At 40.9% G+C, this 12,667-nt stretch overlaps 1 protein-coding gene across 1 annotated transcript in view; it reads right to left on the bottom strand.

Moving 5' to 3' along the window:
* Positions 1 to 12,667, bottom strand: part of LOC310925588 (ephrin type-B receptor 1-like) — a gene marked incomplete at both ends in the record, with an annotated part of 117,269 nt that overhangs the window by 27,157 nt on the left and 77,445 nt on the right. The window contains 4 exons of the mRNA XM_083887569.1: positions 106 to 303; positions 403 to 464; positions 2,010 to 2,115; positions 4,945 to 5,110. Coding sequence (XP_083743695.1) covers positions 106 to 303; positions 403 to 464; positions 2,010 to 2,115; positions 4,945 to 5,110 — 532 coding nt within the window. The remainder of the gene's footprint in view (positions 1 to 105; positions 304 to 402; positions 465 to 2,009; positions 2,116 to 4,944; positions 5,111 to 12,667) is intronic.

The raw sequence follows: 12,667 nt of genomic DNA, 5'->3' as shown, positions 1-12,667 counted from the left end.
CATAAACAAGGTAATGACGCAGATACACACCAAAAAAAACAGCGATAATAGGAACTTCCGGTCTAGTTCCGCTTTAAAGGACACAAAGTCTCTGAAATCTTTTACCTGAGCCGATGACTTCCTCGATTTTGACACAGGAAGGGTCAATTTCCTTGGCAAACTCTCGCACGGCCTCATTGGGGTCTTCATAGGTGAACGGGTCAATGTAGATCTTGACCCCCGGTGAGTTGTGGCCCTCAGACAGGGAGGGAAAGGTCACAGTGGGGGCTGGACCACTGAACATGTCGGGCCTCAGAGTTCCGTCTGAAGAGAGAAAAAAAAAAAGAGTGAGAGGTAAAATACAAACGATGGAGGTTGAACTTGACATGTGGAGCAGAGACGACGTGTCGGCCCTGGTCATACCTCCTCCAGTGTTGTACTGTGGCAGCTTGTCACCGTACACACTCTCCTTCACCTGCCCTCTCCTACAAACAACAACGAAGATGAAGAGATTTTATGGAGAGGGTGGCAAGTAAAAGAGAACAGAACACCCCCACAACATCACACCCATCCATAAAAAAACTGACTTGATATGATTTGACACGACTTGATCTCACAACTAAAGGTTAAACCTTTTATCACATCTCTGATGTTTTCCATAGAGTCGCCTGACGAAAACTGTCCCTTAACTAAAGTGAAGATGTGGCTGAAAGCCCTGGGAAAAACGCTATTAAGTCGAGTTTTAGTGTAGAATGTTCCCTAAAGTTGGTTTTTCATCAGTGTTGTTTTCGTCAACGATGACGATGACGAAATCTTTTCGTTGACGCCACTTTTTTTCATGACGATAACGAGACGGTGACGAGATAAACATGACTCTTTGATGACGAAAACATGACGAGACGTGTGTGAGTTTTCGTTGACGAGACGACAATGGACGAACATGTCAGTGGGTGGTCTGTCAGACGTTTAAAACGCATGACATTTCGTTTTTTCGGCCAATCACCTGACGGTCACGGAGAAAGCACATGGCTACTTAATATGCACGTCCCCCGCTACTGCTTCTGCAGTGTGTGTGTGTGTGTGTGTGTGTGTGTGTGTGTGTGTGTGTGTGTGTGTGTGTGTGCATTCACCGTTGAATGAGGATGGATAAGGAATCCCACAGAGGGACTTCTTCTAACCCGACACTTATGTAAGTGGAGTCGTTAGCATTTTAAGCTAGCGATCTTTATGCTAACGTGTTAGCAAACAACAGACAGATGGATTATTTAGGTACATGACAATAACTGGACACAGTTGTTAGTAGTAGTGGCTAAAGTTAGCTTTTGTTACGCTAACGTCAATTCATTATGTGTGTGTTTCTTTAGCAGCGTGTTTAGCCATGTTTACATTCAGTGACAGTGTGGTGATCTCTTTGTGTGTAATAATAGCCAATCTGCAAGCTCACAGTGTGTTGAACTTATAGATCTGCTGCTATTTTCACAACTTATGTGCGACACTGCCCAACAACAATCTCCAATACTTATTGACCTAAATAGATTTGTTAAAAGACTATACTTCTTTTTTCGACTAAAACTAGACTAAATCCTTTTTGAGTTTCCGTCGACTAAAACTAGACTAAAACCCTTTTGAGTTTTCGTCGACTAAAACTCGACTAAAACTATCACATGTAGAAGTGACTAAAATGTGACTAAAACTAATAAGCATTTTCGTCCAAAAGACTAAGACTAAGACTAAATCTAAGATGGTTGTCAAAAACAACACTGGTTTTCATCCTCTGCGTTTCTTTGTTTTGTTTCTTGTCTGTTTTTTTTCATTTTTACATTTTAATGAACACCGATATATTCCCACTATGACTATAAAGACAAATAATTACGAATCAAAATTGTTTAGTGCCTTCTTATAGTATGCAGTTGAAGATGGATACAGGATCCCGTCGCTACCATAAATGATATTGCACTTAGGATATTTCTATGCAATATATTTGTATGCAGCATGTAAATAAAGTGTGTGTGTGTGGGGGTGTTAGTTACCTGGAGCAGATAATGGCAATTGCCACCAATGAGACGATACAGACTCCACCAACTAAAGAGCCCGCAATCAGTGAGAGCTGCTGTCCCAGCTCTGACTTATACTCATCTGCACACACACACATAAAAGAAAATGACTTATTGTTTTCATATTCTCAAGGCTCTTGCACACACAGCTGAGAATATCTGGAAGGCAAAATATACACCTGGCAGTTTGTGTCTGTAACACACATATAAAATAGCATTACAGGCCACAGCCAGACTCACATTCTTGCTCAGCCTTTCACATTCTCCCTCTTAGACATGCACTCTTACTTTTCCTCCCTCGGTTTACATCGTTAAAAAAAGAAAAATCCACTCCTACACATACACACATTTGCATGCTTATACAACATTATTAGAGAGGATATTCAGAGACATCATGCATTCCCGTGGCCCCTTATCCTTCACATCTCAATGCCGAGTCCTAACCCTCAAATTAAATATATTCTAAATATCGGTCGGGTAAACTGCACAGCGGTTTTAGTGCCTCTGCCACAAGTCTTCGTTTCATTTGCTGAATTATTTTAGCTGACGTGCAGGCAAATAACCAGCGTACCTGTGTACTGCGTATGTGTGCCTCTGTTTTTAAAGTTTAGCGTTACTTTAGAGACTCATTTTAACAATTGGGAGTTGCGTAAACATGACGTCACGTGCATCTTTTTCCGGTGAGTTGCCATGGAAACGTGTCATGCATTAACGCCGTATAGTGCCCATTATAAATCTTTTTTTATGATTTTTTTGTATTTTTTGTGGATTGTGGATATTTGTGGAACATTTAGGTAACCAGTAGGGCTGCAACGATGAATTAATTGATTTCAGAGTTTTTTTTTCTTAACAATTAAAGTTCAGTAAAGTTGGAAAGATATTTACAGATTCGAACTTCCGGAATCAATAAATCTGAAGTGAAACGTTTTTCAAACACAAATGATGCTTCTGTCCCACCATAATAGCATAGACTATGAGCTACAATGATGGAAACCCCGATTTGTTACAAAAAAAGCCGTCCTCCGAGCTCAACGGACAACATTGATCTCTCTATGCGCAGCCGGGCGATTGCAATTTGCAGGGACCGTCTGCAAATTGCAAGTCGGTCCCTGCGCTGTCCCAACAGGACACTGTTGTGTGTAACTTGTTCCAGGGAAATGTAATAAAATAAAAATTCACAAAAATAGTTTGAAAGCATTTTTGTCCAAAATAAGAGTTGTAGTATGACCATGGTCATCTTTGACCGAGGTGAGTTTGGTGACTCTGCAATGTACAGTAGCAAAGTTATTGAAAATTATTTCACATAAAAAAATCACCTAAATTGCAAAAGAGCACATTTTGACAAAATAGCTGTTGTAGTATGACCATGAGGTGACCCTTGGTGTGTGTGGTGATTTTGGAGTCTCTGTACTGTATAACAGTGGAGCTATTGATTAATAAAGGAAAATATTACAGATTAATATAAATACAAAAATGACCAAAATTCTGAAAAGGCACATTTTCACAAAACAGCTGTTGTAGTATGACCATGGGGACACCCTCGGTGTATGTGGTTATTCTGGAGTTTATGTAATGTATAGCAGCGGAGTTATTGATTTTTGTTTGCAGCGTCTTGCTCTTGTGTTGCAATTTGCAGACGGTCCCTGGGCACTCGCCTCACAGCCGTCACGCTGCTGCTGCACATAGAGACTCATGTAATTCTTCCAGCCCGGAATTCAGGTCTGTTGATGAAAATGTTACTGTAGCTCATCGAGTACACAATTCTGATTGGGAAGAGACTACGCTTGTGTTTATAGAACGCTTCGTGTACAGGTTATTGAACCCTAAATGTGCTTTTTTTAGCTTCTTAAATGTGAATATTGTCTGGTTTCTTTGCTCCATTTGACAAAAAAATCATTAAAACTATAAGTTCCAGGTTTGATAAACACTGATCAACATTTTAACTATATTTTATGGACAAAAAAATATTAGATTAATGGAGAAAATAATTGACAGATTGATTCTAAAACTAAACAGTATATTTCATTAAACGCTGAAAAGACATCTCTGTGTTTCTTTGACAACAACTTTCACTTTAAGATGGAAATTGTGTCACTGAGGCATCTCTTACATTTTTTTTTTAACATGGTTTAACTCTCTTCCATGTAGGCTACTGCACTTTATTTTACTTTTTGAAACAATACAATGCTGTTGCTTCATGGTAGGTGCATCGTATATATTTTCCTTTTTTTTGTCCTTTCCCAATCACACCCTTGATTTATATAGAACTTCTCTAGTCTTCATGGGCGTGTCTTGCTGAAGGACACATATAGACTAGCAGAGCCAGGAATTGAACCCACAGCCTTCCAGTGGAAAGACAACTCGCCTTACCACTGAGCTACCTTGGCTCATTCTTAACTCCTCACTTTTTAAATAATTTCGATACTTAAGTACAGTAAATGTCATATACTTAAGACTTTTACTTAAGTAAAGGTGCATTATGTAATAAATCTAAAGCAACTGACCGTAAAATCCTCCTAATATGTCACAGGGACTCAGTAAGAATATTCATATGACATGCTTTTGAACGGTGGAGAGAGTTGAAAGTTGAGAGGAATTTCAAAACGGATGAAGAATTGGCTACTCGCCTCAGTATTTTGAATTTGAGTGTAGTAACCGTTTTTGGCCACATTTTTACATATGGCGCCTTTAAGTAAAAAAAAAAGTGACTTCAACTTCTACCAAAGCCCTTTTCTCGTAAAATACTTGTACTTTTACTCCAGTATCCCTTTAAGGTACTTACTTATACAGGACTTCCTAAAACCTTTGTTAACCCTCAGAACGCTGTGTGAAATTGTGACAACCAGTCAAAATCTCACTAAACACACATAGACGCACACAAGCAGAAAAACACTCATATACTCACACTTACCGTCGGTGAGTGTTTGGAAGAGCATCTCCCGACTGTAGACTCCATAGCCGGCCACAGTGCGCGCTCTCACCTGAACAACATAACCTGTCCCAGGTCTTAGTCCTTCCAGGACCACGTTGGCCGTCTCTGTCTGAACCACAGAGCTGTTCAGGTCTGATGACTGGGACTGTGAGGAAAAAGAGATGGGAGAGATTTCAGCATGATCCAAGACTACAGTAAATCCAAAATACTTTCTCAGTCACAGACTGAAGTCAGTACTTTGTTCTGTCTTTTTCAGCCGAGATGAGATCGATTCTTCTCAAACTTACCATTTTTAAAACACCGCAGACACAGAAGGCGGGACTGAGTAACTACAGCATGTGGAGGTTAAATACAATCTTAGACCTTTGTCACACCGTGCCAGTCTCAATCATGTTCTTTATCTTTTTTACGTTTTTCAACAACAACAAAAAGAACGGCTCAGATACTCTCAGCTACTTCAACGTTTTTTTATTTGTCAGCCAGAAAACTGCACAGGTTTGCTCTGTTCACTCAAGAAAACATCGTCAAAATGATTTTATCTGGTGAGTTTCAACATTTCCAATTATTAGCAGATGAGTTTAAAAAACATTCCGCTGCAGTTTATCACATTCAAGTGCTCCTGAGTGTCGCTACAGCAGGTTAAGATGATAAACACTGCCGCCGGTGCGTCATATCAGCTCTCACTAATTACACTTAGCCGTTTGTTTGTTTGTTCTCCGCTTGTGACTCAGCTCGTCAAAGACAGTTTGTGGGAGTCGACACTCTGTATTTGCTCAGTTCCCGAACGAACATTTGTGAGAAATCAAACCAGACAAAGAGCTCCAGCTCTTCATTCGCTCTCGAAATTCTTCCTCACGCAGCCTTTGGTGACTGTGATTCCTTCTCCTCCATTGTGTCTCCTGACGTCCTCACTTATCTGCCTGCTTGTCCTCAGCTTGTCAGCCTTTGTGTCCATTACTTTTAATCTTACAATAAAGCCACTTTTTTTTTTTCTTTAAAACACACTGTTGTCTGTGACTGGGATCCAGAAACTAATGAGCCATAACAGTCTTTGAAGAACTATCATCCATTTTACTCGGGGGGAGTTTAATTTAAACTCCTTTTAATCAAAAGAAAAATGGTAATGTGTGAGAAAAACTGGTCCAAAATGAAATTTTGAGAGTGAGAGATTTGTCTTCGAAATCTTTGTTCTTTTACTCCATGTTACAAGAGACACCCTTAAAGGTCACATAGAGTGGTCCTGTTGCACATAAATGTTAGTTATGGAGGTCTACTTACATATATTAACTTGTTTTTATGGTCAAAAACCTCCTAGTTGCTGTAAACTAGCCGATAGAAATCCTCTTTTCTGACAGAGTATTTCTACTGCGAGATTTCAGAGTGAACTTTCAACCCCAGAAGACAGAGTCTTGTGATTGGCCAGTACTATCCAGCACATCCGTTCTCAGAAGCGCAGCACCCCCCTCTGGAACGGCGGATGCACTGCTCCTCATTATCAAAACATTGTTTTAACAGTGTTTAAAAATAGCTTCGTCACGACTCCCCGCCGCAGTCTCTTTTATGACTTTAAACCGGAGTCAGACCCAGAGTCAGAAGACACTGTTGCTCGTGAAACACCTCCACAACGGACGTTATTCTTCTTCTGCGGTTCAATGTACGTAACCGGATGTGCCCAGACTAGTGCCCGGAGCAGGACGATCGGTTGTTCAGGAGAACCGCTGCTTACGTAACTATTACGGGATTTTCAGTGATCTCGTTGAGCCCCGAGATTACAATAAAGCACAACGTTCTCAGCAATGGCTGAACTGTTTGTTTCGAACCGTCAGGGCTTCATAAACAAGGTAATGAAGCAGATACACACCAAAAAAACGCGATAATAGGAACTTCCGGTCTAGTTCCGCTTTAATACTCCTAGCTTTACTCACTTCCGCACTCTGAGACAACACCAATTTTACTAACAATGTCACAACTTATTTTACATTAGGTACATCTTTCAGCCTCAGAAATAGGCTTCCATTCAAACCCTTTATCACTTCATTACCTCCCTTCGTCTACCTTCCAGTCATCATTAATTCTGTCCACTACCATGACCACCGTATTCATACTTCTCTTTCTCATGTATCCTTACTACCATCTCCTCCCTTTTTTTTGCCATTTTCAGTTTCTCTGCAAATCTGATTAAGTGACAACGCAGTTAATTAGCCGTTACCCATAGAGACAGGTCCACCGGAGCATTTGATGCTCTCTCTCTCCCCCCACAATATTCCTTCTGAGGTGGATCAGACCTATAGGGTCTATCTTACAAAGCATGGCCTACAGCCTTCTACCTCTATCTTTCTGTGCCTTCCTTCTGTGCTCCCTGTCACCCGCTTCTCTCAGATAAAAAAAAAAAAAGGCAAAACCGAAAAGGTCCAGAGAGTACGACAGATACGGTGTGATGAAGGTATTCACATGAGGGGGAGTGAATCGGGCCGTGAGGATGAAGGACAGGCGGGGGGTGGTGGAGAGACCGAGCAGAGCTCAAAGAAAAGGAAGAGATATAAAGAAGGTGATGAGGAGTAGAGGTTAGGGAAGGAATGTTATACAACCTAACATAACTGAAAGGACTAAACACGACCAAGTTTTTTTTTTTCGTTTTATTTTAATAATATCATTCTAGACAAAATATTTTGTGTTCTTTCATTCTTAACCCTTACTTCTCACGCAGCACAGATCAGTGCCGCAGGTGCACCCTTGGTAATTTGCAGTGGGAATAATACACAACTCCTTATATGGACATCCTGGGTGTGTGTGTTTGTAGGTCACAAATTCAGGCTTTAAGGAATGTGTGTTTTTTAATCTTCTTATGTGTTGTTGAATCTGATTTTTAGTAGTGATATAAAGTAGCAATAATTGTGCCGAAGTCACAAAATTAGACATAATTTCTTCATAAAAACGAAGTGTCTATAGAGATGGTGAAAATTAAAAAATTGTTTCCATCAGATTGCTTATAGGTTGTGCTGTAAAAAAAAGGATATAAGACACTCGATATTAGCCTATGTATATACTGTATGTTTAAACATGGTAATGGAAAAAAGCAGCCAAAATGCTCTGTGTTCTAAGGGTTGAAACTCTTGTTGTTCTGGATACTAGGATATAACATAAGTGTCAGAAGCTGGATCTTATAAATTAATCAAAATTAAAAAAAAAAAAATTTGCTTTCAATCTTAAAGGGGAAATAAGTAGTTTATAGTGCCATCTAGAGGAGAGGCTGAAATTTACAACAAAGACCTGCTGCTCTGCTCACCCCCTCCCTTCCCTGAGCGATACGGTAACCGCAGCCGGTCAAATGTCGTCCTTGTCGTCTTTCTCCGTGTCAGCAGATGAGGTTCGTGAGGCGAGGGAGAGGGTGAGCTACCGCGGCCGTAGCAGACGAAGCGGAGAGAGAGGAGGCGGGACTTCCGCTACAAGTAAAGAGACGCTTGTTTTGTTCTCTCGCGTTTGTCCTTACAGGCTCCGGTAGAAACATGGCGTCTCGCTGCTAACAGTGGCTATGCAACCGCGGTCATGTTATTTAACATGACTTTTTGAAACACTACGAAAATGAAACAAAAACTATTATACAGCGACTAGACAATGCAGGAGCACATAATATGTATAAAAAAGTGGATTTTGGGTTATATAAACCCATAAATACTACATATTGTACCTTTAAGGGTCGATGAATTGTAAGTGATAGTCCAAGAAAGGGTTCCAAGGCACTACAATATAGACAAATCTAAAGTTACTTTATAAACACAGGACAGAAAACATCAGGACAGACACACCCACAGGACCTCATTTATCAAACGTGCCGACACGAGAACAGTGGGTCTACGCTCATTTCCATGCAAAGATCGCCATTTATCAGTGTGGACGTTTGCCGTAGCGCGTGATCAAGTCTCACTGCAGCTCAGACCAGGTGTACGCAAGATGGAGATCAGTGTGGACTCGCAGTGCAGTGCACGGCTGTAATTAGAACATATGTCTGTTCTGAGGTTCCATGATCTGCATTTAAATGACAAAATATTAACTTTTGTTATTGTTAAAAATGATGGTGATTAAAAACACAAGGATTATATTCGTTTGTCCCTTTTTTATCCGATTAGAAAATAAAAGAAATGTCTCTGGTACTAGATGTGGGTCAGTGACAGACTGACATCCACTCATATGTGCCATGCTTTATTTACACCACGTTCCTCTAAACGGGAACATAAATGTATAAACGTTACACCATGTTGTGTTGATGAAGACTTACATCTTGTAATTGAGCCCACTGACTCCTCAGGAGAATGTTTACTGATGTTATAAATCAAATGGAAGCAGAAGCTCATTTTCCCGTCGACTTCCATGGGGGATTATCCGCGACCACCTCTAGGGCTAATTACTATTCCTGCTCTACTTCCTGGGATTCACTTCTCAAAAGGTTACCGTCATTTCTAAGACACAGTACGGGCACATTATGTGAATAATTACAAAAGGTGGCAGTTGCCTAAATATACTGTATTTTAATATATTTAGTTGGACTCTGTAGAAAAACCCAAGATTACCACTAATCCTGCTGTGATAATAAGGACGAGACACGTGGACGCGCGTGCTAAAAGCTGTGAGGAAAATAGGGTTAAAATGGAATAGAGTTATATTTGAAATAGCCACAGAAATGGGGGTTCGGTGTCAAGGGTGGGATTTGGATTTGGAGAGGTGTGTGTGTGTGTGTGTGGGGGGGGGGGGGGGGGTTGCTCTATACTTGTCACAGAGAAGAGGTTAGGGGACAGCCCATCTGGGAAGGTCTGGGAGCCAGAGATAAAGTAGTTGGGGGAGAAAAAAGAAATCTTGCCTCCCTCTGCCATATCAAATTTACTGCATTAAAACCTCATTATCTATAGAGTGGCTAAGAGGGTGGGAGGAGGTAAGGGAGGCATGGAGGGGGGGGGGGGAAATGAGAGAAGGGAGGTAGAGAAATGACAATACCAGAAAAGGAGGTGCAGTACAGCTGTCTGGTAAGGCTTATCAAACAGCTCCCCGGGGACTGCTTTGCTTGAAGCTATGAGCTAAAATTAGTCACTTTATGTGGTTGGCTCTTCCATGGAGCAACATATAGTAAAACCTTGCTTCTGAAGATGTATATCAAGGAGGAAGAATGATAAGAAAGAAAACAATGAAAAGACCACTATGTCAGCTTTTAGTTGGGGTCATAATTGCCATTGCCTTGCTCCTTATTAAATAATAATAATAATACTTTTTAAAAAAACACTGCAGAAGAAATGGCTGAAAATGACCAAGAATAAAGTCGTTGCCCTGGGTTTGGCAAAGTAAGAGTTTTATCTGCGACTGTCAGACTGCAGCTACAGTGCATCTCGCAGCAAGTGCACTGCTTCTCACTATGTCCTCGACTTCCTCTCTAATTGCTCTCTGAGAGGCAGAGTCTCGACTTTAACTTTCTTCGTCTGCTTTCTGTGGAACTCGGCTGTTAAATGAAAACCTTGGGAAAATGTGGCTTCTGAGGAGCAACACTCCTCCGCCCCCCCAATGCAGCAAACCAAACCTCACCAGGAACTATTCTTGTTTCATTACATCATTATCATCTATGGCATCTTGTGCTTTTTTTCCCTTTCATTAGCTTAGCAGATGGTTTTTGTTCAGACGGTTTATTCCAACAGGTCAACTATGCCGGCCTTTATATTTTTCCATTTTTTAATGCACTTAAACAGATTACTATTTTCTTTCTGCCAAGGACAATCGAAAAATGTGTTTTAATTGCAATAAGCCCAGCACAGCAGAATCTGCAAACATCTCCTCCTTGGATGAAGCTGATGAAAATGCTTTCAGGTTTCTTATGAATCCATAAATCCACTCCTCTTATTGGGAGACGAATCACCTTCAATGAGCCATTAAAACATTGTTGTTTTATTACTTTATTTTGAAAGTCAGTAATGAGAATCGTTCGGATCCAGCTGCCGTTATACTGCAAATTCAAATGTGTTTTATTAGCATCTCTGGATGCGAGCTATACGGGAGAACGCATACAATTTTGAACGTAATAACGCAGGACGTCATATAACCTCGTTAAAAATCTATTTTCTGCGATCACGATTGCGTACATATATTATGTCTCACTTTTGAAGGTAATCTATCTATAGTATCGTCAGACATGTTGGAAGGCTCGCTTGCATAATGATGATTATTTGTGTTACTGTAGGAGTCGAACATTTACATGGGGTTCACATGCACGCAGGTTTTGGAGCAGCAATACAAAATGACACACACGTCGTCTCCTCTTGTGCGACACGATACAATTATAGCCATATATTGTTTTTTTTGTGGTGGAAAATTGGAATCTATGAGTGAGCCCTCTGGATTCATAAACTTCAGGATTGTACCCAAGTGTTTTCTCCAAAGAGAACAAGGGTCAGGAGTATTTTAAGTTCATTGTTCTGCTTGTACTAGTGACTTTCACTGAGCTAAGGAGGCACCGATGCACTATTAGTTAGTATGTATTACAAAAGGAAGATATGGTGCAGAGAAATGCAGTGGTATCTAAAAAAAAAACGATTTTCTTCAGTGCTGTGTAAAGGAAAAAAGAGATGGCAGTGAATCAAATGTGGGCTGGGGTGAGAAGGCATGTTGTACTTTTGGTGTATCTTACACAATCCCTTGTAGGTGCTTTGCTGTTTGTCTTTAATCCAACTGCAGTCAAAGTCGGTCTTTACAGCTGCTGGCTTTGCTTGAAACAAAAAAAAAAATCTTTTAATCTAACTTCTCGACAGAAAAAAGGCATTGTTGTAGGATTACAGGAAGGAAGATGAGACACAAAGCCACGATTTGTCCTGTCTTTGAGTTGTGGCCTCGTCTCCTAAAGCAGCAGCAGCAGCAGCAGCAGCAGCAGCAGCAGCAGCAGCAGCAGCGGCCTTTGATGGGAAAGGAATCAGGTTTTTCAAGGTTTCACTCCTGAATCAGAAGCTCTAAATTGTGCCCCTGGTTTAAAGTTCTTTGAACGTTCAGTCCTGGCAGTGTTTTGTGCCTCAGTGTCCTGGTTTATACAGGTTTAAGACCTTGTTCAACTACAGAACAGCTGGAGGCTTCAGTTTAACATCCTCAAAGAAAAAAAAAGAAAGAAGAGGTGGGCGCTTTGACACCAGACACACACACAGAAACACACAAGCAAAAGTACTTTCTTTGTTTTTTAAAGGGACAATATGTAGTATTTATGGGTTTATATAACCCAAAATCCACTTTTGTATACATATTATGTGCTCCTGCATTGTCTAGTCGCTGTATAATATTCTTTGTTTCATTTTCGTAGTGTTTCAAAAAGTCATTTAAAATAACATGGTCGCGGGCCGCGGTTGCATAGCCACTGTTAGCAGCGAGACGCCATGTTTCTACCGGAGCCTGTAAGGACAAACGCGAGAGAACAAATCAAGCGTCTCTTTACTTGTAGCGGAAGTCCCGCCTCCTCTCTCTCCGCTTCGTCTGCTACGGCCGCGGTAGCTCGCCCTCTCCCTCACCTCACGAACCTCATCTGCTGACACGGAGAAAGACGACGAGGACGACATTTGACCAGCTGCGGATACCGTAGCGCTCAGGGAAGGGAGGGGGTGAGCAGAGCAGCAGGTCTTTGTTGTAAATTTCAGCCTCTCCTCTAGATGTCACTATAAACTACTTACTTCCCCTTTAAGTAGAG

This window comes from Microchirus variegatus (assembly GCF_963457635.1).
Source record: "Microchirus variegatus genome assembly, chromosome: 4".
NCBI classification, from domain to species: Eukaryota; Metazoa; Chordata; class Actinopteri; order Pleuronectiformes; family Soleidae; genus Microchirus; species Microchirus variegatus.
This window is presented reverse-complemented; position numbering and strand designations above follow the sequence as displayed.